This window comes from Ceratotherium simum, chromosome 3 (assembly GCF_057802395.1).
Source record: "Ceratotherium simum simum isolate JZ-2026a chromosome 3, ASM5780239v1, whole genome shotgun sequence".
NCBI classification, from domain to species: domain Eukaryota; kingdom Metazoa; phylum Chordata; class Mammalia; order Perissodactyla; family Rhinocerotidae; genus Ceratotherium; species Ceratotherium simum.
In genome coordinates this window covers 82,276,758-82,301,763 of record NC_141902.1, presented here as the reverse complement: position 1 = coordinate 82,301,763, position 25,006 = coordinate 82,276,758, and the positions used below count along the sequence as shown (strand labels likewise).

At 42.9% G+C, this 25,006-nt stretch overlaps 1 protein-coding gene across 3 annotated transcripts in view; it reads right to left on the bottom strand.

The window, feature by feature from the left end:
* Positions 1-25,006, bottom strand: part of LOC101399571 (Protein FAM169B) — an 85,255-nt gene that overhangs the window by 55,698 nt on the left and 4,551 nt on the right. For all 3 annotated transcript variants that reach the window (XM_087428883.1, XM_087428882.1, XM_087428881.1), the window contains exons 2-3: positions 13,599-13,729; positions 10,241-10,340 (exon numbers count right to left, since the gene is read on the bottom strand). In XM_087428883.1, coding sequence (XP_087285009.1) covers positions 10,241-10,340; positions 13,599-13,729 — 231 coding nt within the window. The remainder of the gene's footprint in view (positions 1-10,240; positions 10,341-13,598; positions 13,730-25,006) is intronic.

The following is a 25,006-nucleotide window of genomic DNA, read 5'->3' as shown; positions in this document are numbered from 1 at the left end:
GGATTCAGATCCTGGGCATGGACGTACACACCACTTATCAAGCCATTCTGTGGCAGGCGTCCCACATATAAAATGCAGGAAGATGGGCACAGATGTTAGCTCACGGCCAATCTTCCTCAGCAAAAAGAGGAGGATTGGCAAAAAGATGTTAGCTCAGGGCTAATCTTTCTCACAAAACAAACAAACAAATTCTGAATAGGAAGAACACAATTAATGAGATAAAAAATAATCTAGAATCCATAAAAAATAGAGCTAACATTATGGAGGACAGAATTAGTGATTCAGAGAATAGAAATACAGAAATGCTTCAGGTGACAGAAGAGACAGAACTAAGATTCTTAAAAAATGAAGAAATGCTTTGAGAAATATCCGACTCAATTAGGAAAAGAAACCCATAAGGATTATAGGTATTCCAGAAGGGGGAGAAAGGGAGAAAGGAGCAGAGAGCTTATTCACAGAAATAATAGTTGAGAACTTCCCAAACTTGGGAAAGGAACTGGACTTACAAGTACATGAAGCCAATAGAACTCCTAATTACATCAATGCAAAAAGACCTTCTCCAAGGCATATACTATTAAAACTGGCAAAAGTCAATGACAAAGAAAAAATACTAAGGGCAGCAAGGCAGAAGAAAATAACCAACAAGGAACCCCTGTGAGGCTTTCAGTGGATTTCTCAGCAGAAACCTTACAGGCTAGGAAAGCATAGAATGATATATTCATAATACTGAAAGACAAAAACTGAAAGGCAAGAATACTCTATCCAGCGAAACTATCCTTCAGATATGATGGAGAAATAAAAGCTTTCCCAGATAAATAAAAGCTGAGGGAGTTCATTGCCACTAGGTCTGCCTTACAAGAAACGTTGAAAGGAGCCCCCCCATCTGAAACCAAAAAGCAAACGCTTACAAAACCTTGAGCAAGGAGATAAATAGACAGACAGAATCAGAAAATGGCAGCTTTATAACAGAATAGCTTAGTAAACGTTTAATTATAACATAAAAGACAAAGGGAAGGAAAACATCAAAAATAACTATAAACACTTCAATTTAGTTACAAACTCACAATAAAAAAAGAACAATTTGTGACAACAATAACTCAGAAGGGGAAGAGGAAAGGGATAGGACCTGCTTGGGCTAATGGAGATAAGAGGCTAGCAGAAAATGGACTATCTCCTCTATGAGATCTTTTATACAAACCTCATGGTAACCACTAGACAAAAAATCAGAACAGAAACACAAATCATAAATAACCAGAAAATCATCACATAAAACCATGAAACTGAAATGGCAGTCAGAAATATAAGGGAAGAGAAACAATGGAAATATAGAACAACTGGAAAACAAGAGATAAAATGGCAGTATTAAGCCCTCATATATCAATAATCACTCTAAATGTAAATGGATTGAATTCTCCAATCAAAAGACACAGAGGGGCTGGATGGATTAAAAAAACAAGACCCAACAGTACGCTGTCTCCATGAAACACATCTCAGCTCTGAAGACAAACACAGGGTCAGTGTGAAGAGATGGAAGATGATACTCCAAGAAAATAGCAAGCAAAAGAAAGCCGGTTTAGCCATACTTGTATCAGACAAAGCACACTTCAAGATAAAAAAGACAATGAGAGACAAAGAGGGGCAGTGTATAATGATAAAAGGGACATTCCACTAAGAGAACATAACGCTTATGAATATATATGCTCCTAACACAGGAGCACCAAAGTATATAAAGCAACTACTAACAGACCTAAAGTGAGAAACTGACAGCAACACAATAATGGTAGGCGACCTCAATACCCCACTTACATCAATGGACAGATCATCCAGACAGAAAGTCAACAAGGAAACAGTGGCTTTAAATGAAATAGTAGACCTGATGGACTGAATGAAATAGTAGACCTGATTGACTAACAGATATATATAGAACAGTCCATTCCAAAACAGCAGAATACACATTCTTCTCAAGTGCACATGGAACATTCTCAAAGATAGACCATATGCTGGGAAACAAGCCTCGACAAATTTAAGATTAAAATCATATCAAGCATCTTTTCTGACCACAATGCTATGAAACTAGAAACCAACTACAAGAAAAAGGCTGGGGGGCCGGCCCGGTGGCATAGTGCTTAAGTTTGCACGCTCCACTTCAGTGGCCCGGGGTTCGCAGGTTCGGATCCCAGGCCCAGACCTATGCACTGCTTATCAAGCCATGCTGTGGCAGGCATCCCACATATAAAATGGAGGAATGATGGGCACAGATGTTAGCCCAGGGCCAATCTTCCTCAGCAAAAAGATGAGGACTGGCAACAGATGTTAGCTCAGGGCTAATCTTCCTCACCAAAAAAAAAAGAAAGAAAAAGGCCGGGGGGGCCAGCCCGGTGGCATAGCAGTTAAGTTTACGTGCTCTGTTTCGGTGGCCCAGGGGTCACCAGTTTGGATCCTGGGTGCGGACCTACATTCATCAAGCCATGCTGAGGTGGCATCCCACATAGAGCAACTGGAAGGATGTACAATTATGACATACAAGTATCTACTGGGGCTCTGGGGAGAAAAAAAAAGGAAAAAAGGAGGAAGACTGGCAACAGATGTAAGCTCAGCGCCAATCTTCCTCAAAAAAAAAAAAAGAAAAAGACTGGGAAACTGACAAACACACAGAGACTAAACAACATGCTACTGAACAATCACTGGATCAATGAAGACATCAAAGGAGAAATCAAAAAATACCTGGAGACAAATGAAAATGAAAACACAACATACCAACTCTTATGGGATGCAGCAAAGCAGTGCTAAGAGGGAAATTTATAGCAATACAGGCCCACATCAACAAAGAAGAAAAATCTCAAATAAGTAATCCTAAACTACACCTAACAGAACTACGAAAAGAAGAACAAAGCCCAAAATCAGCAGAAAGAGGGAAAGAATAAAAATTAGAGCAGAAATAAATGAAATAGAGACTAAAAAAACAATAGACAATATCAATGAAACTAACAGCTGGTTCTTTGACAAGATAAACAAAATTGACAAACCCTTAGCCAGACTCACTAAGGAAAAATGAGAGAAGACTCAAATAAATAAAATTAGAAATGAAAGAGGAGAAATCACAGCGGACACCACAGAAATATAAAGGATTATAAGAGAATACTAAGAAAAACTATATGGCAACAAATTGGACAATCTAGGAGAAATGGATAAATTCTTAGACTCATACAACCTCCCAAAACTGAATCGAGAAGAAATAGAGAATCTGAATAGACCGATCACAAGAGATTGAAACAGTCATCAAAAACATCCCAAAAAACAAAAGTCCAGGACCAGATGGCTTCTCTGGAGAATTCTACCAAACATTCAAAGAAGATTTAATACCTATCCTTCTCAAGCTATTCCAAAAAATTGAAGAAGACAGGATGCTTCCTAACTCATTCTATGAGGCCAACATCACCCTAATACAAAAACCAGACAAGAACAACACAAGGAAGGAAAATTACAGGCCAATATCGCTGATGAACATAGATGCAAAAATCCTCAACAAAATACTGGCAAACTGAATACAGCAGTACATTAAAAGTATCATACACCATGATCAAGTGGGACTTACACCACAGACGCAGGGATGGTTCAACATCCACAAATCAATCAATGTGATACACCACATTAACAAAATGAGGAATAAAAACCACATGATTATCTCAGTAGCTGCAAAGAAGCATTTGACAAGATCCAACACCCATTTATGATAAAAACTCTCAATAAAATGGTTACAGAAGGAAAGTACCTCAATATAATAAAGGCCATATACAACAAACCCACAGCCAACATCATACTTAACAGTGAAAAACTAAAAGCCATCCACATGAAAAGGAACAAGACAAGGGTGCCCACTCTCGCCACTCCTATTCAACATAGTACTGGAGGTTTTGGCCAGAGCAGTTAGGCAAGAAAAATAAATAAAAGGAATCCAAATTGGAAAGGAAGAAGTGAAACTTTCACTGTTTGCGGATGACATGATTCTATATACAGAAAACCCTAAAGAATTCACCAGAAAACTATTAGAAATAATCAACAACTACAGCAAAGTTGCAGGGTACAAAATCAACTTACAAAAATCAGATTCATCTCTAAACCCTAATAACAAATTAGCAGAAAGAGAACTCAAGAATACAATCCCATTTACAATCAGAACAAAAAGAATAAAATATCTAGGAATAAACTTAACCAAGGAGGTGAAAGACCTATACACTGAAAACTATAAGACATCATTGAAAGAAATTGAAGAAGACATAAAGAAAAGGAAAGATATTCCATGCTCATGGATTGGAAGAATAAACACAGTTAAAATGGCCATATTACAGAAAGCAACCTACAGAATCCCAATCAGAATCCCAATGACATTCTTCACAGAAATAGAACAAAGAATACTAAAATTTATATGGAATAACAAAAGACCCCAAATAGCCAAAGCAATCCTGAGAAAAAAGAACAAAGCTGGGGGCCGGCCCAGTGGCGAAAGCAGTTAAGTGTGCACACACTGCTTCGGCAGCCCGGGGTTCGCAGGTTCGGATCCCAGGTGCACACCGATGCACTGCTTTTCAGGCCATCCTGTGGCGATATCTCATATAAAGTAGAGGAGGATGGGCATGGATGTTAGCTCAGGGCCAATCTTCCTCAGCAAAAAAAGAGGAGAATTGGTATCGGATGTTAGCTCAGGGCTGATCTTCCTCACAAAACAAAACAAAAAAAGAAAGAACAAAGCTGAAGGCATCACAATCCCTGACTTCAAAATATACTACAAAGCTATAGTAATCAAAACAGCATGGTACTGGCACAAAAACAGACAAACAGATCAAGGAAACAGAATTAAAAGCCCAGAAATAAAACCAGACATCTATGGGCAGCTAATCTTCAACAAAGGAGCCAAGAACATGCAATGGAGAAAGGAAAGTCTCTTCAATAAATAGTGTTGGGAAAACTGGACAGCCACATGCAAAAGAATGAAAGTAGACCATTATCTTACACCATACACAAAAATTAACTCAAAATGGAATAAAAACTTAAATGTAAGACCTGAAACCATAAAACTCCTACAAGAAAATATAGGCAGTACACTCTCTGACATCAGTTTTAGCAGCATCTTTTTGAACACCATGGCTACTCAGGCAAGCAAAACAAAAGAAAAAATAAACAAATGGACTACATCAGACTGAAAGGCTTCTGCAAGGCAAAGGAAACCAAGAACAGAATGAAAACATAACCCACTAACCAGGAGAAAACATGTGCAAACCATATACCTGACAAGCGGTTCATTTCCAGAAAATATAAAGAACTCATACAGCTCAACAACAAAAAGACAACCTGATCAAAAAATGGGCAGAGGATATGAACAGATATTTTTTCAAAGAAGATATACAGATGGCCAACAGGCACATGAAAAGATGTTCAACATCACTAATTATTAGGGAAATGCAAATCAAAACTACAATGAGATATCCCCTCACACCCATGAGAATGGCTGTAGTTAACAAGACAAGAAATAATAAGTGTTGGAGAGGATGTGGAGAAATGGGAACCCTCACACACCGCTGGTGGGAATACAAACTGGTGCAGCCACTATAGAAAACAGTACGGAGATTTCTCAAAAAATTAAAAATAGAAATACCATACGATCCAGCTATGCCACTACTGAGTATTCATCCGAAGAACATTAAATCAACAATACAAAGAGATCTAAGCACCCCAACAGCCAAGTGGAAGCAACTCAAGTGCCCATCAACTGATGAATGCATAAAGAAGACATGGCATATACATACAATGGACTACTACTCAGCCATAAAAAAAGACAAAATCGTCCCGTTTGCAACAACATGGACAGACCTTGAGGGTATCATGTCAAGCGAAATAAGCCAGACATAGACAAACACTGTATGATTTCACTGATATGTGGAAGATAAACAAACACATGGATAAAGAGAACAGATCAGTGGTTACCAGAGGGGAAGGGGGTAGGGGTTGGGTGAAAGGGATAAAGGGGCACAGATGCACGGTGACAGATAAAAACTAGACTACTGGTGGTGAGCACAATGTAGTCTATACAGAAACTGATATATAATAATGTATACCTGAAATTATACCATGTTATAAACCATTATGACCTCAATAAAATAAATTAATATAAAATAAAATAAAAATAAAAAGACAACTCAGGAGATATGGCAGCTGGGCCCAAACCTGGGAAGGGCTGTCCTGTGGAGGAGCCTTGCCCACCTACCTAGATGGCCCCAGTGTGGGCACTAGGCCAATGAGGAGACTTACGGGCCTATCAGTGTGGGCTCCTTACCAAGCATGTTCTAACAGTCAGAGCTGCCTCAGAACAGAACAGGCCCTCCCAGGATGGAGAGGCCCCAGACTAGAAGCCAGCGCCTCCCAAACACCCCTTTGTGATTTTGACATATCTGTACACCACCTTATTAGCCCTACCATAAATGAGGCATCATTTACTATAATTATAAAAATAAATCTTACAAAGACAAATCTTTGAATTCTAGCAAAGGGTGCTAGAAGCTGGGAGACCTATTCTCTTTTTAAAAAGGAGGGGTATTAACAAATGTTAACGTTATGGTAGAGAGGCATTAAAGGCAAATTAGCAGGAAACAGACACTTTTCCCTTGATATATTTAGGATTGAAATAAAATTCAAAAGATCATCCTTTTTCTCCTGAAATTCAACCGCACCACCTAAAATCATCCTGAAAAACACCAGACCTAATGATCTAAACACCCTTTCAACCACGAGCTTCTGGAGCCCTGCATCTCCCACTCCCCCTCTAAAATTCAACAGCTCAAGCCGTGCTCAAATGGTCTCAAGCCCTCTCATCGCCCAGTTACTCTCCATGGATAGCACCAGTGTGATTCAGACACGGCCTCAGCAGCACCAAAGAGAACTGAGCTGTAGCATCACCCTTCCATTAACACAGCCCCACTCTCCTTCCATTAACACAGGTCACACCCACTCTCCAGCAGCCCACTTCAATGCCGGGGCTCACTGCACTTTCCGAGGATGAGAACTGTCATCTGGATCCTTTCACCTAGGCGGTATAGAGGCACATCCTCCCGGGCCCACCCTTGATCACTGCTGCTTTTGGATAGACTGCACGACATTTATCCAACCAGGCAGTTTTGGATTAGCAGAGGAACAACTTTCTTACAAGGAGGTAATTCAGCTGCTGAAGTTTGGCCAGCAGTTAACAAGGCGGCCTCCCACTCCAAAATCCTGTGCTTCTATATAACACAACACTCAAAGGCAGTGGAAGGACAAGCGAAGGTGCACCATGATGGAAGAATACTGCTAAATCCAGGCTACACTCTGCCCTGGATGGTCCAAGGCATCAGATTGTCTGCCACAAATCATTTCATTCTCACAACAACCCTGCGATGTAGGTAAGACATCCCCGCTTTTCCAAATGACCAAACTGATGCTCAGAGAGGCTACAGAACTTATCTGGGTCACCCAGTCAGTTGGCAGAGTCAGGACGCCAAGTCAGTTGCACCTGACACCAAAGTCCAGGTTCATCCTATCCTACTCCGCAGGTGACAGGAGGAAATGAGAAACGCAAAAGGCCAGCAGTAGAGGGGAACCTGGAATGCTAGGGTAAGCAGTTTTGATTTAATACAGGAGATAAGAAAAATACCACAACTTTTTTGGTGAGAAGCATTATTTTTTAATCTTTGTAAACCCTTTAGACCAGTTAATAATTTAAAAATAAGAAGAATAGCAAAACAAGGGGAAATAAATGAAATAACAAATAAGGGGAAATAAATGAAAGATAAGGCCCCTGGGAGGCAGAGGGGCAACTAAGGGAGGGAGGTTCTTGGCAGCCTCCAGCCATGTCCCCTCGGTGACATAAGCCAGCCTCTGATTAGAGAAACAGTGAAGAATGGGCCCCGCAGGGAACACACGGATGAGGGCACATGCTTTTGGATCCACCGCTATGAAAAGTGCATTCCCAGTTTCTTAAAGGGGAAAGCTTCATTACTTACATCCTAACAGCAGGCTGCCGTGCACGGCAACTGCAAGCCACCGGGGAATTCACAACTCCAGGATGCTTTCCACTTCTTCACTGGGTTATCGGAAGTTACTGTAATGGATTCAACCAGCTTTTCAATAATTAACTCATACACAGGGCTTATCAAACAGCTTCTGATCCCTTTAGCTTCCATCTAAACACACACACACAAACACACACGGCCTTCACAAATACAACTGCTCGAGGACAATTACAAAGGAACCAGCGGCAGCGTTCTCAATGGGCACAGCTAAGCACACAGGTGAAGTGACACGTGTCAAAGCTGCAAAGAGGGTCCATGATACCATGGGCTGCTTCCGAGTCCACATGTTTCAAGCCACAAGAGGCGCATTTATACATCGTGTCTGCTTCTAATACCAGATCAAAGAGCAAGAGGTGTGGGTAACACCTGAGTGCTTCTTGGAAATCATGCGAAATCGCAGCAACCACAATAGAGCCCCAGCAGCAGAAAAACATTTGGAAACTTTATTTAAAGCACTATTATATATAAGAAAAGGTCTGGAATGAGATGCCTTGGAGCTTATGAATATTTATTATAATATATTCTTGAAAACAACCAAAAAATTAAGTATAGTATGAACAGGAAACAGATTGACAAGAGTCAATCATATGTTTACCTTATGCAAATTGTAGTTAAAGACCTATAACCAGAATATTGTTAAATGCCGAAAAAAGGCAAGGGGGAGGGCTACTGATATTTGGACATTTTCTTAAAATCGGCAAATGATATCTTTAGAGTTTTTGACAATCTGTCCACAGAGGAGTGGCTTGGGCACATCTTGTTACTTTCACTAATCTGGTGGTGGAGACACAAATTCAAGGCAATGTCAAAGGCCTGGGGTTACCACGGCCCCTTCGTTCATGGTGACCAGGGCTTTGCAGGGTGGAAACAGGAGATGTCCTGAACCTTGACCAGAAAGCTCTCCCACACAGCTCAGCCACCCCAGCCGCGGAGCAAGGAGGAGGCTCTGCCCACATGCCATCGACTCTCGGACAGCTAGCCAAGCTCACTTGTGCCTCCGGATTAGCAGCAAGAGAGACACTAACGACAGGCTATGTGCTGAATAACTTTCCCCAGTCGAGGATGTCACCTTGGGTTTTATGACACCAATGGAGCAGGGCAGCCTCTGAGTACAAACCCCACACAGACACGCTCGGTGAAAGACTAATGTCTACATCCGGGGCGGAGGAGAGCAGAAGGTGGCCCCCTTTGCAAACTGTAGTTAAAGACCTATAACCCCAAACTTTCACAGATACCACATCGTTTACGGAGGGCTGACTAATTAAGGGTTGGTTTGTTTTTTTTTTAATTTCTTATTAGCAAAGCTATACATGGTCATTGTAGGAAATCTGTAAAACACAAAAAAGTATAATAAAGGATAACATTTCTAAATAAGATTAAATTTAAGTTGGGGCTCCCTGGAGGTCAAAGATGAGGTGCTTTGCTTACAGCTCACTGGTGCCCTGGGGTCAAGGTGGACGGAGAGGCTGCAACCCTTCTCTCCTCCCCACCTCACGCCCCCACTGCCAACAGCCCCAGACCCCTGCCCCACATGAAACTGAGCAGGGCCATGCCTCTGCAGAGAGCTCACTCCGAGGAGCTGACAGCAGTCACAAATGGTCTCTTCACAATGCAGAGGAAGAATAAATGAGCTACAGACGACATAAACTTCACCGCCAGAAACAAAACCCCACCCCACCACCACCTTGCAAGAACCACCCACCATGCATGAGCTGGGTGGCCCTGGGCAAGTTATTTGACGAGAGGACTCATTTCCTCATCTCTCCTCAGGGGATAAGAATGGGCCCTGTGCTTCACAGGGCAGCAGTGACATGCCAATAAAAGGGCTCCACCGAGTGCACGCAACCTATACATGGATTAATAGGAACGGCAAGGGCTACCCTCAAAAGCAGCTCTGAATACCATCACTGTGGGCAAGAGGGTGTCTAGTGTCTTTAACACAAAAATCGATCTGTGTGTCAATGAACAGAAATAATAATGCACTACTGGATCTCTAAAAGCTGAAAATAAATCATTCTGCCTTGATGTTCTTCTAAGTCCAGTCTAAGAGTACAATCATCATTTCCTCGCTCTTTGATTCCATTAGTTGTAAACGATTAAATCAGAATCTCTGTTTTTTAAATCCATTAATAACTACCAACCTGTCTTTGTGTCCTGGGGGTTAACCAAGACCAATATTTTATGCTGAGGTTCATCACGGTGCACAGTGCAAAAGCAAACAGACGAAGCTTCAAGTTTTACCTGAAAAATAATAAAATCGTCATTTTCTTCTTTCATCATAATGGGGGCACAGGGAATTACTTAACAATTAATTAGCACAGTATTCACTGAAAGAACACTGCTACACAGAGGTTAATTTGACAGGATGTAGGCAAGATAAAAATGGAAACCTTGCCCACTCTGAGCCAAACACGAGGGTAATCTGACAAAGGCCCTCCCCGTCTCCCAACCAGCAAACCTCCTCTTTCCCTCGCTCACCTGTCCATCTAGCCAAGCACTGATTAAACACCTACTCAGCTGAAGCTCTTCCGATCTCTCCCTTCCAGACACTTCCTACCCCAGCAGCCTCCTCCACCCTCACCCGCCTTGGGCCTCAGCCTACAAAGGCAGGGGGCTACACACCCACCTCAGGCCCGCATCTGCCAAGCCAGCCTCAACTGTCCTCCTGTGGCCACTCTACAGAAACAGCCTGTACAAGCCTGTCTCCACCCAGGATGGCACTCAGGCTGCCCCCCGCCTGGCTCAGGTCGCTGCAAGCAATCTCAAGAAATCCATGCCCTCTCTGGGCCCTGTAGGCTCAGCTCTGGCTCCGTGGCAGCCCCGGGGTAGAGAAGCTCAATGCTGGGCGCCTGTGTGCTTAGGAATGAGAGGAGCACCAAGCAGCACGTGTGGCGTCTTTAACGCTGGGACTGTCCCAGGACACTTCTCTCAAGTGTCCACATCCCCAGCCCTCTTTGTGGCTATCAAACCCACCACTCCCTAGCTCTCAAAGCAAAAGGTCACCACGTTCCATTGCAAAGTCTGTTTTGAAAACTGAGGCGAAAAAAAACAAAAAAAAAAAACAAAAAAACAAAAAAAAAAAAAAAAAAAAAGAAAACTGAGGCGAGTATAAGAAAATGAGAAAAGAATGTGTCGCCTGAGCCAGGCAGGCAGGTTGCCTGTAAGAGTTTACAGCAGGCCTCCATAGCTTCAGAGACCTGTTCCTTAACAAATCCGGAGACCAGTAAACATCTTGGTGCCTCCTCATTTTCAAGTCACCTTAATGAAGAGTCCCCGCACTGGGCCACCTGCAGTGGTTATATGAAGCATGGCTCACCCACCAGACAGCCGATATAAGGCCATTGAAAACAATATGTACAAAGCAGTGTATCGACATGGAAAGAGGCTCATTATCGACAATATTGTATTCAGAGTGTGATCTGAATGTTAAAAAAGCATGCACATAAATAAAAATCAAATGGAAACGTCAAAATGTTTACTGTTAACTTGCAGTTAATCACTCGCAGTTAAACTGTGAGTGATTTTATTTTCTCTGTCCTTGGCTACAGTTCCCAAATACTATACAATGTGTATACACTGTTTATAACCAGAAAAATCCATAAGTATTATTGTATTTTAAAGGTAACAGGACAATATCAAGACTGGAAACAGAGTTAATTATGAAAAGAAAAGACTTTTAGGAAGACGAGAGGGATGTGGTGTGATACATCCTCAAACCAGTTCTTTTTTTAAAAAAGAAAGAAAATTCGGAAAAAATTCTCTGTATTCAAATAGAAAAGTTAAATTTACTAAAAGTGATAAGGAGGTCCAAAAGCATCCCAAATTAGAGTATTCTGACCTGCTAATTGGTAGACAACTGCTACCATTTCTTAATTAACTGCTAAAATGATAGGAAACCAAATGATTGTTTTCACAAAACCTTCTTTTTTTAGAAGGGGGGGAAGAGAATAAGTATAAAGCCATTCCAGCATTTCTATAACATTAAAACAACTTAATTTTAGTAACTGTCTTATTTTATTATGTTTTTGCTAATAACACTAAAATTATTCACTCACTGAGCATACTACATATTCATTTTAAGTAATCCATAAATAAGCATGAAATAAAAGCATATGACTGGAAACTGTACCCTAAAGTATTTCAGGGCTAACTCTTGTATTTCACCACACTTCTCAGATTACCCGGCATTCCCCACACTCCATCCTACCCCAAAGCTCCTAGGAGTAAGCCCCCAGTCTTGAGCGAGCACTCGCTTTCTTTTCTGGTTTAACTGTCACTAGGGGGCGCTGCCAGCACGTGAGCACAGCCACCTCCCTCTGCAGATCAACAATAAGGAATCACACATGGGAACTGGATTCTTCTAGGAGCTGATTACAAACTAGCATCACCAACATCTCAAGGAAGCCACGCTATATAAACCGTACAAGCCACTGTTTTAACTAACTCTGGAACAACTTCAGTGCAGTGAAACAAAACCCTGTCTTCCTCAACCAACTTTCCTGCCAGATAGCAACAATTTCTCGTAGGAGTGAAATCTTACATGTATAAAACACGAAAATCTTGTCTTTTTCAACAGATCAGCCTCAAATCTGAAAGAAAGGTGACGGACTTGGGTATAGGCCAAGATTCACCACATATTCTTTTTACTAACAGTGAGGGGGCCTTAAAAGTAACACAATATTAAAATTTCAGCCACAATCCCACTGTCCTAACAAACACTTTTCATTTCTCTCTGTTCTCTTCCAATCCATAATCAAAATGCAATCTTATCAGTGTTAAAAATCATAATTAATATAACTTCATTCCAATTGATATAACTTCATTCCAAATCACGAAATTTTAGAACTGAGCCAAACCTTAGAGACCAAAGACCAATCAATCCCCTCATTTTACAAATGGGGAAACTAAGGCCTAGCCAGGCATTACACACAGTCTCTCATTTAATCCTCGTAACAACAGTATGTGGTAAACTATATTATTATCCCAATTTTAGAGATGAGAATACCAAGACCAGAGAGGTTAAGACACTTGCTCAGGGCTGGCCCTGTGGCTTAGCGGTTAAGTGCGCGCACCCTGCTGCTGGTGGCCCGGTTCGGACCCCGGGCGCGCGCGCACCTATGCACCACTTGTCTGGCCATGCTGAGGCCGCGTCCCACGTACAGCAACTGGAAGGATGTGCAGCTATGGCATACAACTATCTACTGGGGCTTTGGGGGAAAAAATAAATTAATTAAATTATTAATAAAAAAAAAGACACTTGCTCAAGGTCACACAGCTAGTAAGTAGTAGGCATGGGAGTCACAACAGGCTGTCTGGCTCACTGCCTTGCAGAACTGGACTTAGGACTCCCAATCCAGGATTCCTTCTGCTTTTCAAAGTGGAATTATTCTAGTATTCACTCCACAAAGTTTTTTTTTAATCTGTAATACTCTTTCACTAACATTCTTTCTAATAAGTTAGATTTTAAAGAGCTCTCCACCACCAACGACAATCACATACCTGCTCCCCAGTGGGAAGACAGAAAACCTCTGCTGAGGGCCGCGCTTCTCCCCAAAGCGAGGCATAGTAAGCCAGAGCTGCTTCCCGATGCCCTTCGGGATCATCTTCCAAAATATCCACTGGGTAAATGCCTGTTAGGAGAAAAAGAAGGCAAGAAATGACATTAGTTTTACTCTTTCGTTAAAGGGAAAATCACTTATTTTTTGAAGATTTTTTTTTAAAAAGCACCCAATTGAACACTTGCTTTAAAAATTAATATCTTCACCTATTTTTTAAAAAATGAAAAAGGTGTAGTAGCAGGCACCAAAAGAAAATGGAAGACGTTTCCGATGGGAGGGTTGGCACCAAGCCCAAGGAGATATGAGGTTCAACAGGAACCCTCTCAGACTGCTGTGGAAACTTCCTTCCCTACACCCAAATCACAGAATGGTTTCCCATGTATTTTCCAGGTGTCCCAGCCACGGCGGCCACGTGAACAAGGAGGTACCCTGAGAGCTGACGCTAACTGGTTAGAACCTTGATAACTTGAACAAAATGATAACTCTGGCTTGAGTTATCATTCTGCCAGCTTACATTTGCCAAGCAGGCTGATAAGACTTGCCAAGTCCTCTCCTTTGATTGGGTCACTCTTCAGTAAGAGTTGCAACGCACCAGTTAGTATAAATTGTAAAACTGTGTGTAAACTACACGTCCATACACAGACTACTGTACACATTATTTTGCAGGTTATCTCCCGGCTTTCCTCAGCATCTCTTTATCACCACATTTTTAGAGGAAAATTATATCCTTAAATAATCACATAAATTGACAGCACTCAATTCAGCCTGGATGCGGTGGTCGGTTTTCCTCTGAGACACTGGCTGACCTCTGGCTGGCATGGTCCTGAGTGGGAGGGGGCTGTGTTGCCTTCTGTGGACCCCACCTCTGATTCACCTCTGGGCTCTTCCTGGGGGGACAGGGAGGGCGCTGCCAGAGCAGCTGTCTGCTCCTCCTCCTCTTCCTCAGCCCATCCCCCTGCCCCTGGCCTTCCCTGGTGAAAACATCATGGGCACACACAGAGTGGCTAAGAGCTGAGTAAATACATTCTCCCGCTATTCAATTTTTGGACACAGGTATGAAAAATCATTTGATGCACGTTCAAATAAATTAAGAAAAACAAACTGGAAAGAGGGCTGCTTCAATCCTGGGGCACCCAAATCATGCTGCATGCTTGTCCCATGAAAACGACTTCAACAGCTACCTTTCTCACAACGCCTCCAGGAACACCATCTTAAGAAGCAAGCAAAGATCCCACTCTGACTTTTACTCTCTGCTCCTGGCCCTCTGTGTTGGGAGAGACGTTTGTCATACCCTGGCCTTCAGTCCACTCCAGCGAGGTTGAGGGTTGACAGAAGAGCCTTATCAACCAGCCCCACCCACAAGCTGAAGCTGGCCCCTTGGGACCCCTCATGACAGGGGGACCAGGAGGACACTGTGGTCGTCCCGGTTTTCCCAGGGGGCATTGGGAGGGGTACCTCACCCAAGACCACGGGGCCCAGGGGCCTGCTGGGCAGCCCAGGGAGGCCTCTGCCTGGTTCCCCCCCCAGGCTGCCAAGGGTTGCCTGGCACTGGTTCTGGTCGCGTGCGGTCAAGAGAAATGCTATGAATGTACTTTACTCCTGGTCCACCATGAAATCATTTCCCCTGCGGGTTACGCTGCTGAGGCTGTGAGACCCCCTTAAGGAACTGACTGGACAGTATCCCACGGCACCCACGTCCCTCCGGGTTCTACTGCCCAGCGGGCCCAGGGGTGGGTCCCTCCAGGGTCTTCTCAGCAGGAAGCCCGGCAAAATCAATTGGCAGGGAGCCCCCAAATCTAAGAGTGCGGGTGCTTCGGGCCTGCCTCTGGGAGAGGGCCCGGCTGGCATAAATTAACCCTCGGGGAAAAGAAATATCTGAATATCTCAATACTCACACAAGCAGGCCGCACCCAAGCTCGGTTCCCCTTTAAAACCTGGAAGTGGGCGCAGGGGTCTGCCGCACCCCACGTGGGCCTGGGGGACACCAGAAGGCCGCAATTCTCCAACCTTTTGGTTTTAATTAGTTCTCCTCCCTCGTGGGAAAATTCCCCCAAAACAAAAGCTCACCACTTCCCTCTTACAAAGAAAATGTTTGCGTTAGCTTTCTAGAAAACTGGGTGCAAATGAAAAAAGGAGCTGCTTAAGGCGGGAGAAGGGAGGGGGCACCCAATGACCACTAGGAAGGAAGACCCCCCAGGAGGGAGGAAGAAAGGGCCCCTCCCGGACCCGAAAAGGAAGACCCCCCTCCACGCCCATCCTCCCGGAGAAAGGGAGACCCCCCCTGCCCAACCTAGGAGGAAGGGACACGCACACGCGCGCGCGGGGCGCGCAGAGGCACGAGACCCCGCCTCCATCCCAGGGAGGAAGGAAGCCCTTCACCCACCCCCAAACCACAAGGGCGCGTTGGGGCAGCGCGGAGGGGCCCTGGGGAAGTAAACAAGTCTGGAGCGGTTTACGCACGCGCCGGAGGCCTCGGCCACACTCGCTCCCCTGTTGATGCAAGGCAGACGGGGGCAGGGGCTTCCAGATGTGAAATGGTAACGGGCTTTAATGGCTTCAACTGAACAGGAAATATTTTTCCAAAGTCAAAAGAATGTAATCTTTTCAGTACAATGTAAAATGCTTTTATGAAAAAGGCATACAGCGCAAATGATAATTCATTGCAGACTGTAAAGAAATTGAAAGCCCCAAACGAACCCCGAATTTAAGAATTCACTTTAAGCATATGTTTGCTGTAGTCACCCGAAAAAGAAACCAAAAAACAAGTGGCACATCTTACAGCATTCTTCTATGGAAAATACTTAATTCACTCAGGATCTTTGTACCAAAGCTCCAGTTCCCAGGACTGCATGCACGCGTGCCACACTCCCCTAAGCCACCGCCTGTCACCCACTGCTGTTCCGTCAATCCTGCTGGGTCAGCCACTGCTGGTCAGTCAGGCAAGGCCTACTGCTTGAGAGCTTTCCAAGCACTTTTCGGTCCTCCTGATGTAAACAGCAATGCGAATTAATGAAAGAGGTCAATGCTCGGCACTTAATCATTGATTCAGTATCACAGAATATTCTCTCCAAATACTACCTCACCACAAAGATTAGGAAAAATTCTTTCATTTTAGCAAAGTGTAATTTTTCTCACATGGGACTATAATTATGAGAAACATTAATAAAGATATTCTAAATCTTACTCACCCCACTCTTAAGAATTTCTACTTTACCGAAAGCATCAGTAACTACATGGCATTATGTCCTTGGAAAAGCTGGCTGTAATCACTTGGGTTTTTTTGTAATGTGGGTTGTCATTCTTGAATTAGAGTAAGAATAATTCTTGCTCGTGATAATACATGAAAAAATTTTTAAGGATGCAAAATTACAAAGTATATTTTACTTTTGTTTTTAAAAAATGGTAAAGAGTAGATATCACGTACAGAATTTTTTGATTTTTGATTTTTTTTATTTTCTGGTTTTTTCTTCATAAGTTAGTTTTCTTTTAACAGGAAATTATTATAAGAAGGAATCCTTATTATAGAAGAAACCTGCCAAAAGGGATTCATTCTGAGCTTAGTGGAGAGCTTGGAGACTGGTTTCTAACCAGAGAGGAGGACACCAGAAGAGACAGGAAGACTCAAGCAGGAAGTCTCTGCGGGGGTCTGAACCCAGGTGTTCTGCACACCCAAGGCAGTAGGGTAGTGCCTAATGGGAGAAGATTTCCAAATGCCACCTCAACTGCTCAGAATTCAGGACCAGGAATTCATCAGGGTCCCAGATTTCTAGCAAGGCATGCACTTCCCTGCACAGTCCAGTCGCCAGAGCTGTGTGTCTTCAAGCTGTATGCTTTAAGAAAACTCAGCATTCACAAATGCAAACATCATTCTGAGCCTCCAAAGCGTTCACCACAGGATGCCTTAAAACTGAGAACTACTTTTAACTTTTAAAATATGATTCTGTTTAATTAAAAAGAAAAGAGAGAGAGAGAAATACCCACAGTTGTGCAAGGCAGGGCCTGGCATTTATTTAATATCAAAGAATCCAAGATTTGAGCACCCATCACTGTGACTTCCCTTGCATCATGCCAGCGTTTTCCCAAGTGCATCCTGTGGAACACCAGCTCCACAAGATATGCTGGGGAAGGGGTTTTTGAGGCCAGCAAGTTTAGGAAAGGTGGCCTGCAGTGGCACGCAGAGCGCACTGCTGGGCGTTCTACGTGCCTACCCGCAGTCAGAACATATTTAGAAATTTAGAAATCCTGCAGCAATGCAATTTGCTTAATCCAGCATTTATTTCCCAAACTTATTTAACTAGGGACCCCTTGTCCTAGAACACTGACAGATGACACTCTTAGAGAAGAGTGCTTTGAAATAATGTCAGGGCAGGAGGACCCATCACTCTCAGACAGACAACTGACATGCAAACGCCTGGAGCTCACAGACTGCCAGGAAAGGGGGCTGAGGTGTCAGCAGAGCAATCCTCTACACAGAGGAGTAGAGAACAGAAGGTGAAGCAAATACACACGGATATTTTCGTTGGTTTTTGAAGAGCATCTGATTGCCAAAATATTCTTAGCAAAGAATTGAAAAAAAAAGTTGGAAGACAGAGTGTAGAATATGTTAGAATTTTCTGAGCAGATGAGCAAAGTTGTCAGGGAATGGAGGAAGCGCTGCGAAAGGTCTGCAGGTGGTGGCAGGGAAGGTTTCGTTACCCAGTAATTGACAGGGAGCCTGTTGCTCTGTTATCACATATTTAGTATTGGCCAACTTGCAACCTGTCATTGCCTTGGCTGAGAATAAATCACTTGTCCCAAATCTAAGATGGTAAAATATGCAGATGACTTTATGTGCCGCCCACACAAAGGTTTACATAATCCTAATTGCTTTTAATATGAAGGTCTTGTAATCTGAGTGTTGGTGCATCTTACTTTTAGGCAAAAGATAACAAAGATAAAACCATCTTTTCCCCCTGAAGCATTCAAAAGGATAGGAAGTAGAACTGAGACATATTGTTCCTTTTGTATTCAAAGAGGTGTCACATTTGGGGACAAATGTGGAGCCCTATTTGGGGCAGAGAGGAGGAAAAAACATCTCAAATATCTGCTTCCTTAAGAATGGTAACAGAAGAGGGGTCCTCACCTTACACAACTGCAGGAAGCTCAAGCTTTCCATGCCCCTGAACTTGAGCCCCTCATCCCATGTGGTCATCATTACGGTGCCCTATTTGTCTAACCTGTACCAGTAAGGAAGAGGGCTTTGGCACATACTCACGGAAAACCCTACTCTTTGTATCCTAAATTTAATTGACCCAGAGCTCGTAAAAATACCGAGCCCCAGTGTCAGTAACACCACCACAAGTGGTGGCCCTGAAGTTGGTGGGAAAATGCTGTGGGTGAGCATTTCCAGCATGGAACTGGAGCCCTAAACCACACAGCACACAGAGGAAGCAAAATAACTCCTCATCACCATAATGCTTCTACCCATTAGTCACAGAATAACATTTCTCAGAACTTACCCCAAAATTGTGGCTGTTAATGGACTTTAAAAACTTTCATCCAGAAATCACATCCCTGTATGTTCATCTATTACACTGAAAACAAGAACAGCTCCTTGGAAGAGGAATAAAATGGGTTTCTATCTGGCATGCCCAGCCCTTTGCAAAGCAAAAAGGGGAGCTGAAAGTAGACTAGTCCCCAGTCTCCATGATCAAGTTCTAGATTAAGTTGGTGCTCACTGTTCAAGTACGTAGACTCATCACCCAGCCTACCGCACATGGAGAATGGACAGAGAAGAATGGGATTACCTTACACTGAGACAATAATTCGCTTGGGGGAAACACAGTTACTTCCTAATAACTGGAAAAATATGGAGACAGATACATTTTCATAAGGGCACTGGACTCATCTGTGTAAAACTGAAAACTAGATGATGAAGTACATGCCGAATATGAATATTTGCATCTGGTTAGTACCAGCTCAGTTTTAAACTGAAGAAATATAAAAGAAAGTTAATATTCTGCCTCCTGCAGATAAAAAGTTTCTAAAGTACTGGTTGGGAGAAAAAGTATTAGAAAAATAGTGCTACGTTCTCACATTAAGATGTACCCTTTTACACCTTACATTTGCATAGTGTTTTCCAGTTTAGGGCTTTCACACATCCTCACTGCTTTGAAACTTACATCAACTCTTTGAAGTCAAGAAAGCACAAAGCACTTACCCCATTTTTCAGATGTGGAAACAGAAGTTCAAAATGGAAAGTCAGGTAGTAGTAAGGCTGGGACTCAAACCCAGATCTTGAGATTTCCAGCAGAACCTTCACTGACTCACCTAATTATTAATTTGTATCATGTCACGGACCACGCACAGTGTACCAGCACCAAATGGCAGCTAGTGATCAGCATAGCATGGCTTAAAATATCTTTTTAAGGCTGAATAAGATTCCATCGTGTGTATATATATATATATACACACACACACACACACACACACACATCCCATTTTGCTTATCCATTCATCCATCAATGGATACTTGGGTTGCTTCCACCTTTTGGCTATTGTGAATAATGCTGCTATGAATACAGATTTAGAAATATCTCTTCAAGTCCCTACTTTCATTTCTTTTGGATATGAACCCAAAAGTAGTATTACTGGATGAGATGGTAATTCTATGTTTAATTTTTTGAGGAACAGACATACTGTTTTCCACAGTTCGCTGCACTATTTTACCTGCCCACCAGCAATAAACAGGGTTCCAATTTCTCCACGTTCTCGCCAACACTTATTTTCTGTTTTTTTGATAATAACCATCCCAATGGTGTGAAGTGGCATCTCACTGTGGTTTTGATTTGCATTTCCCTAATGGTTAGTTGAAAAGTTAGTTGCATTTCCCTGATGATTAGTTGAAAAGTTGATGTTGAGCATCTTTTCATGTGCTTACTGTCCAACTGTATGTCTTCATTGGAGAAAAATCTATTTTAGTCTTTTGCCCACATAGTCATAATTTTTAACATATACTTTGAAAAACTTATAAGAGGTAGAAAGAGAATTGCACATTGCAATTAGGTGGAGTGGTAGAGAATAAGCAACCCATAGCATGCATGGAAGGGGGAGAGTGATATGGGATGTGGGAGAAAGGGGACAGGATGACCAGGGAAGGTTTCTTTGAGGAGGTAACCTTTAAGCAGAAAGACTGAAGAATAAAATGTTGGCCCTGTGCAGAGTAGGGGCAAGGGCCACCCAGACTGAAGGAACAGCCCATGCAGGAGGAAGAAAGGAGCAGAGGGATTCCAAGAAGCAAAGGTCAGCCAGTGTGCCTGCAGCATGGCAGCGAAGAGGAGAGGCGTCAAGGAAAGCAGGCAGGCAGGGGCTGAAGGAGCAGGACCTTGGCCACATTCCAGACTTCAAGTTCCAAGCAAAATGCAATAGGAGGCTGCTGAAGGGTCCTTAACAGAGTGTGATAGCTGGAGTGTAAGTTTCCTGCCTCCTCCAGAACACACGACAGTAGGAAGCACAATCAGAGGTAACACAAGTTAAAGCAAGTGATGATAACAGTTTGGACTAATCATGGCAGTGAAGATGACAAGAAGGATGTGGCAAGCTTGAGCCAGGTTTGGCAGTGGCCATGGCAGAACCTGCTGCTAGCTGCATGTGTGGGGTGAGGGGCCAAGCTGATCATCTTCTTTAACCCCTCCCCTTCATATAAGTCAATGAAATTCAACTGGTAGTTTTCAAATTGTGACATTTATAAACTAACATTGGAAACCAGTTTAAGTCCCTTAAGATCCCAGCTTTTTCCCAAAGGGGAAATTGATTAACCTCCAACAGAAAAACAAGATGTACATTACTCTAAAATACTAAATATTTTCCTTAAGGTATTACAAACTAAGCCAATATGAAAAGACAGATGAAAGGATACAGCCTTGTCAGACCTCCCCAAGATCAGGCCACACAGGCAGTGAGGTTAGGGCATGAAGGCAAGGGCCCCAGCTTTGGGGTCATTTAGACCTGATTTCAAGAATCTCTGAACATATGATGAAATAAACTTCCACAAAAGGGTTAACACAAACTACAGAATCAGATCCACAAAGACTACAGATTTTGAAAGTATCCAATAAAGAAGATAGGGATATTAAATATGTTTAAAGGACTTTAAATAGGGAATTTAAAGGGCCAAGATTTTTTAAATTGCTCAATAAGATTCTAGGGGGCGAGAAAGTAGAGCTTCTAGAAATGAATGTCTTAAATAGCTGATGAACTGGAAAATATGAAATTACCCAGAATGCAGCACAGAAAGACACACAGGTGGAAAATATGAAAGGCGGGTTAAGAGAGATGGAGAGTAGAATGGCAAGGTTCAGTAACAATCAAAGTTCTGGGGCCAGCCCCGTGGTTTAGTGGTTAAGTGCGCGCACTCCACTACTGGCAGCCCAGGTTCGGATCCTGGGCGGGCACCGACGCACCACTTCTCCGGCCATGCTGAGGCCACGTCCCACGTACAGCAACTAGAAGGATGTGCAACTATGACATACAACTATCTACAGGGGCTTTGGGGGGGAAAAAAAAAAGGAGGAGGATTGGCAATAGATGTTAGCTCAGAGCTGGTCTTCCTCAGCAAAAAGAGGAAGATTAGCACGGATGATAGCTCAGGGCTGACCTTCCTCACAAAAAAAAAAAAAACAATCAAAGTTCTGGAAGGAGAAAATAGAATGAGGACGAATCAAGGTTTGAAGAAATAATGATTGAAATTTTTCCAGAATTAATGAAAGTTACCTATCCTCAAATACGGGACTCCCAACCAACCCCAAAGTAGGAAAAATAAAAATAAAAATCCCCATGTAAACACACTGTGATCAAAGTGCAAAACAGCAAACACAAAAAGATGACCATAAAAGCAGCCAGAAGGGAAAAACAGATCCCCCCAAGGGAATGACCATTACACTGACAGCTGCCTTCTCAACAGCAACTATGGAAGCCAGATGACAATGGAAGAACATTTTTAAAGTGCTAAAGGAAAATAACTTTCATCCTCCATCTAGCAAAAGTAACTTCCAAGAATGAGGATGAAATAAAGAAATGTTTAGAAAAACAAAACCAGAGAGAGTTCACTACCAACAGATTCTCACTGAAGTTATTTCTAAAGGATGCACCTCAGGGGAAAGAAAAATGACCTGAAGAGGAAGTTAGTCAAGAAGGATTGGGAGCAAAGAAAATGAGAAACACGTGGATAAAATCCAAGCCAATGCTGAACATACAAAACAAAAATATCTAATTTGAGGAGATAAACAAATCATAATAGAACTAAAGTGCTGCATTAACAATAGGCACATAAATTGGGAGGGGGGGTACTTGGAGTGAAAGTATTCTAAAGCCCTTTTATGATTCCAGAGAAAGTTTTAAATTGATTAATTTCAGAATTAATTCAAGGTAACATGCATATTAAAATTTCTAAGTTAGCCCCTAAAAGAATAGAGACATAGATATTAAATTTCAAAATAGGAGAGAGAAAAAATGGAATTAGGGCAAGGGTGGAGAGAATCTCAATTTAAAAGAAGAAATGAAAACAAGATGATCTGTCGATATTCATATTTAATTATGATTAAAAACAGATATTCATCAACAAGTAACTAGACTATGCTTTTGCAGAAGGACAGATTTTGTTTCATTTGTATTTTTACCCCAAATATTTTTTAGTATTACAATAATATTTTTATTCAATATTCAGGTATTATGAAAAATCACAAAGCAATATCCTTCCTTCTGCATAGCTTAAAAAAATATTTTTCTGGGCCAGCCCACTGGCACAAGCAGTTAAGCGCACGCGCTCCGCTGCGGCGGCCCAGGGTTCACCGGTTCGGATCCCAGGCGCACACCGACGCACCGCTTGTCAAGCCATGCTGTGGCAGTGTTCCATATAAAGTGGAGGAAGATGGGCATGGATGTTAGCCCAGGGCCAGTCTTCCTCAGCAAAAAGAGGAGGATTGGCAGATGTTAGCTCAGGGCCGATCTTCCTCAAAAAAAAATTTTTTAGGGCTGGCCCAGTGGCGCAAGCAGTTAAGTGTGAGCACTTGGCTGCGGCGGCCCAGGGTTCGCTGGCTCGGATCCCAGGCGTGCACTGATGCACTGCTTGTCAAGCCATGCTGTGGCGGCGTCCCATATAAAGTGGAGGAAGATGGGCACAGATGTTAGCCCAGGGCCAGTCTTCCTCAGCAAAAAGAGGAGGATTGGCAGATGTTAGCTCAGGGCTGATCTACCTCACAAAAAAAAAAAAAAAAATTTTCCCAAGATGTTCTAATAGCCCATATGTGGGCAACACCCATGCATTACAGAAATTACTTGTTGAAAAACATGAAGGTCAAAATGAACAACCAACTATAATTCACTGTTTGGCCATTATACCCCTCTACCCACATTCATACACTCACCAAAAATAGTCCAGGAAGTAGCAGTGTGACAGAGTACAACTGGGCGGGGGCCAGTGTTGTGAGAGGAAGGTTTATGCAATGGTGACATCTCCCCAACATCACTTCTCAAGTACTTACCACTGAATGAAACATTCAAGGACTTGATTAGGGTTTGTTTCAGCAAAATGCAATGAAGAAATGAGCACAGCTTTCTCTCTCTGGAATTAATGGAATTTTCGAGTAGTGGTTAAAGACTAGGTTTCCAAGAAAAACACATTTATCTTAATTTCTACAAGTCAAGGAAACCAAGCAGTCTAGGAGGGTTGGGCCCTGGGAGCCCCCGTCACACACACATGGATGAGAGCTCCCCCTCTGCCCTCCTCCAGAGCCCCCAGCCTCAGGTGGTTCCCAGTGGCCCCGTGGCTGCCCTGGTTTGGAGAAGCAAAGAAGCATTGAAATGAGTCAGAAGTAATGCCTTGACAGACAATAGGCATTGGTTTAAGCAGGAAATGAGGCCACGGCCTGGGCACAGGGAATGCAAAGGGTTTGATGTGAGCGGGCTCCCAGTGGGCCAGAGAACGGCGGGGCAGGGATGACATACCTGGGTTTCAACAGACAGTGGCCTTTGGATTCACACACACTGTGTGTCCCACCCCCACCCAAGCTTGCTGATCACTGGCTTTGGAAAAGAAAACCCGCAACAGAGGATGGGTGCACTAAAAGGCATGGAATTTGTAAACCACAGCTATTACATCCTAATAAGCGTTATTCAAAGGCCCCACCTTCAGTTGCTACCGACAGTCACTGAACTGCAACTGCCCCCTGCAGTAACCCTGACTTGAAAAGTCAGGTGACACCAGGGGCATCTGACCAACAAATGTGCTTGAATTTTGCCTTGAAGTTTATTTCTATACCACACAACTCAGCAAAAAACACAGCCATTTTCTACAAGCCTCTGTTTGGAATT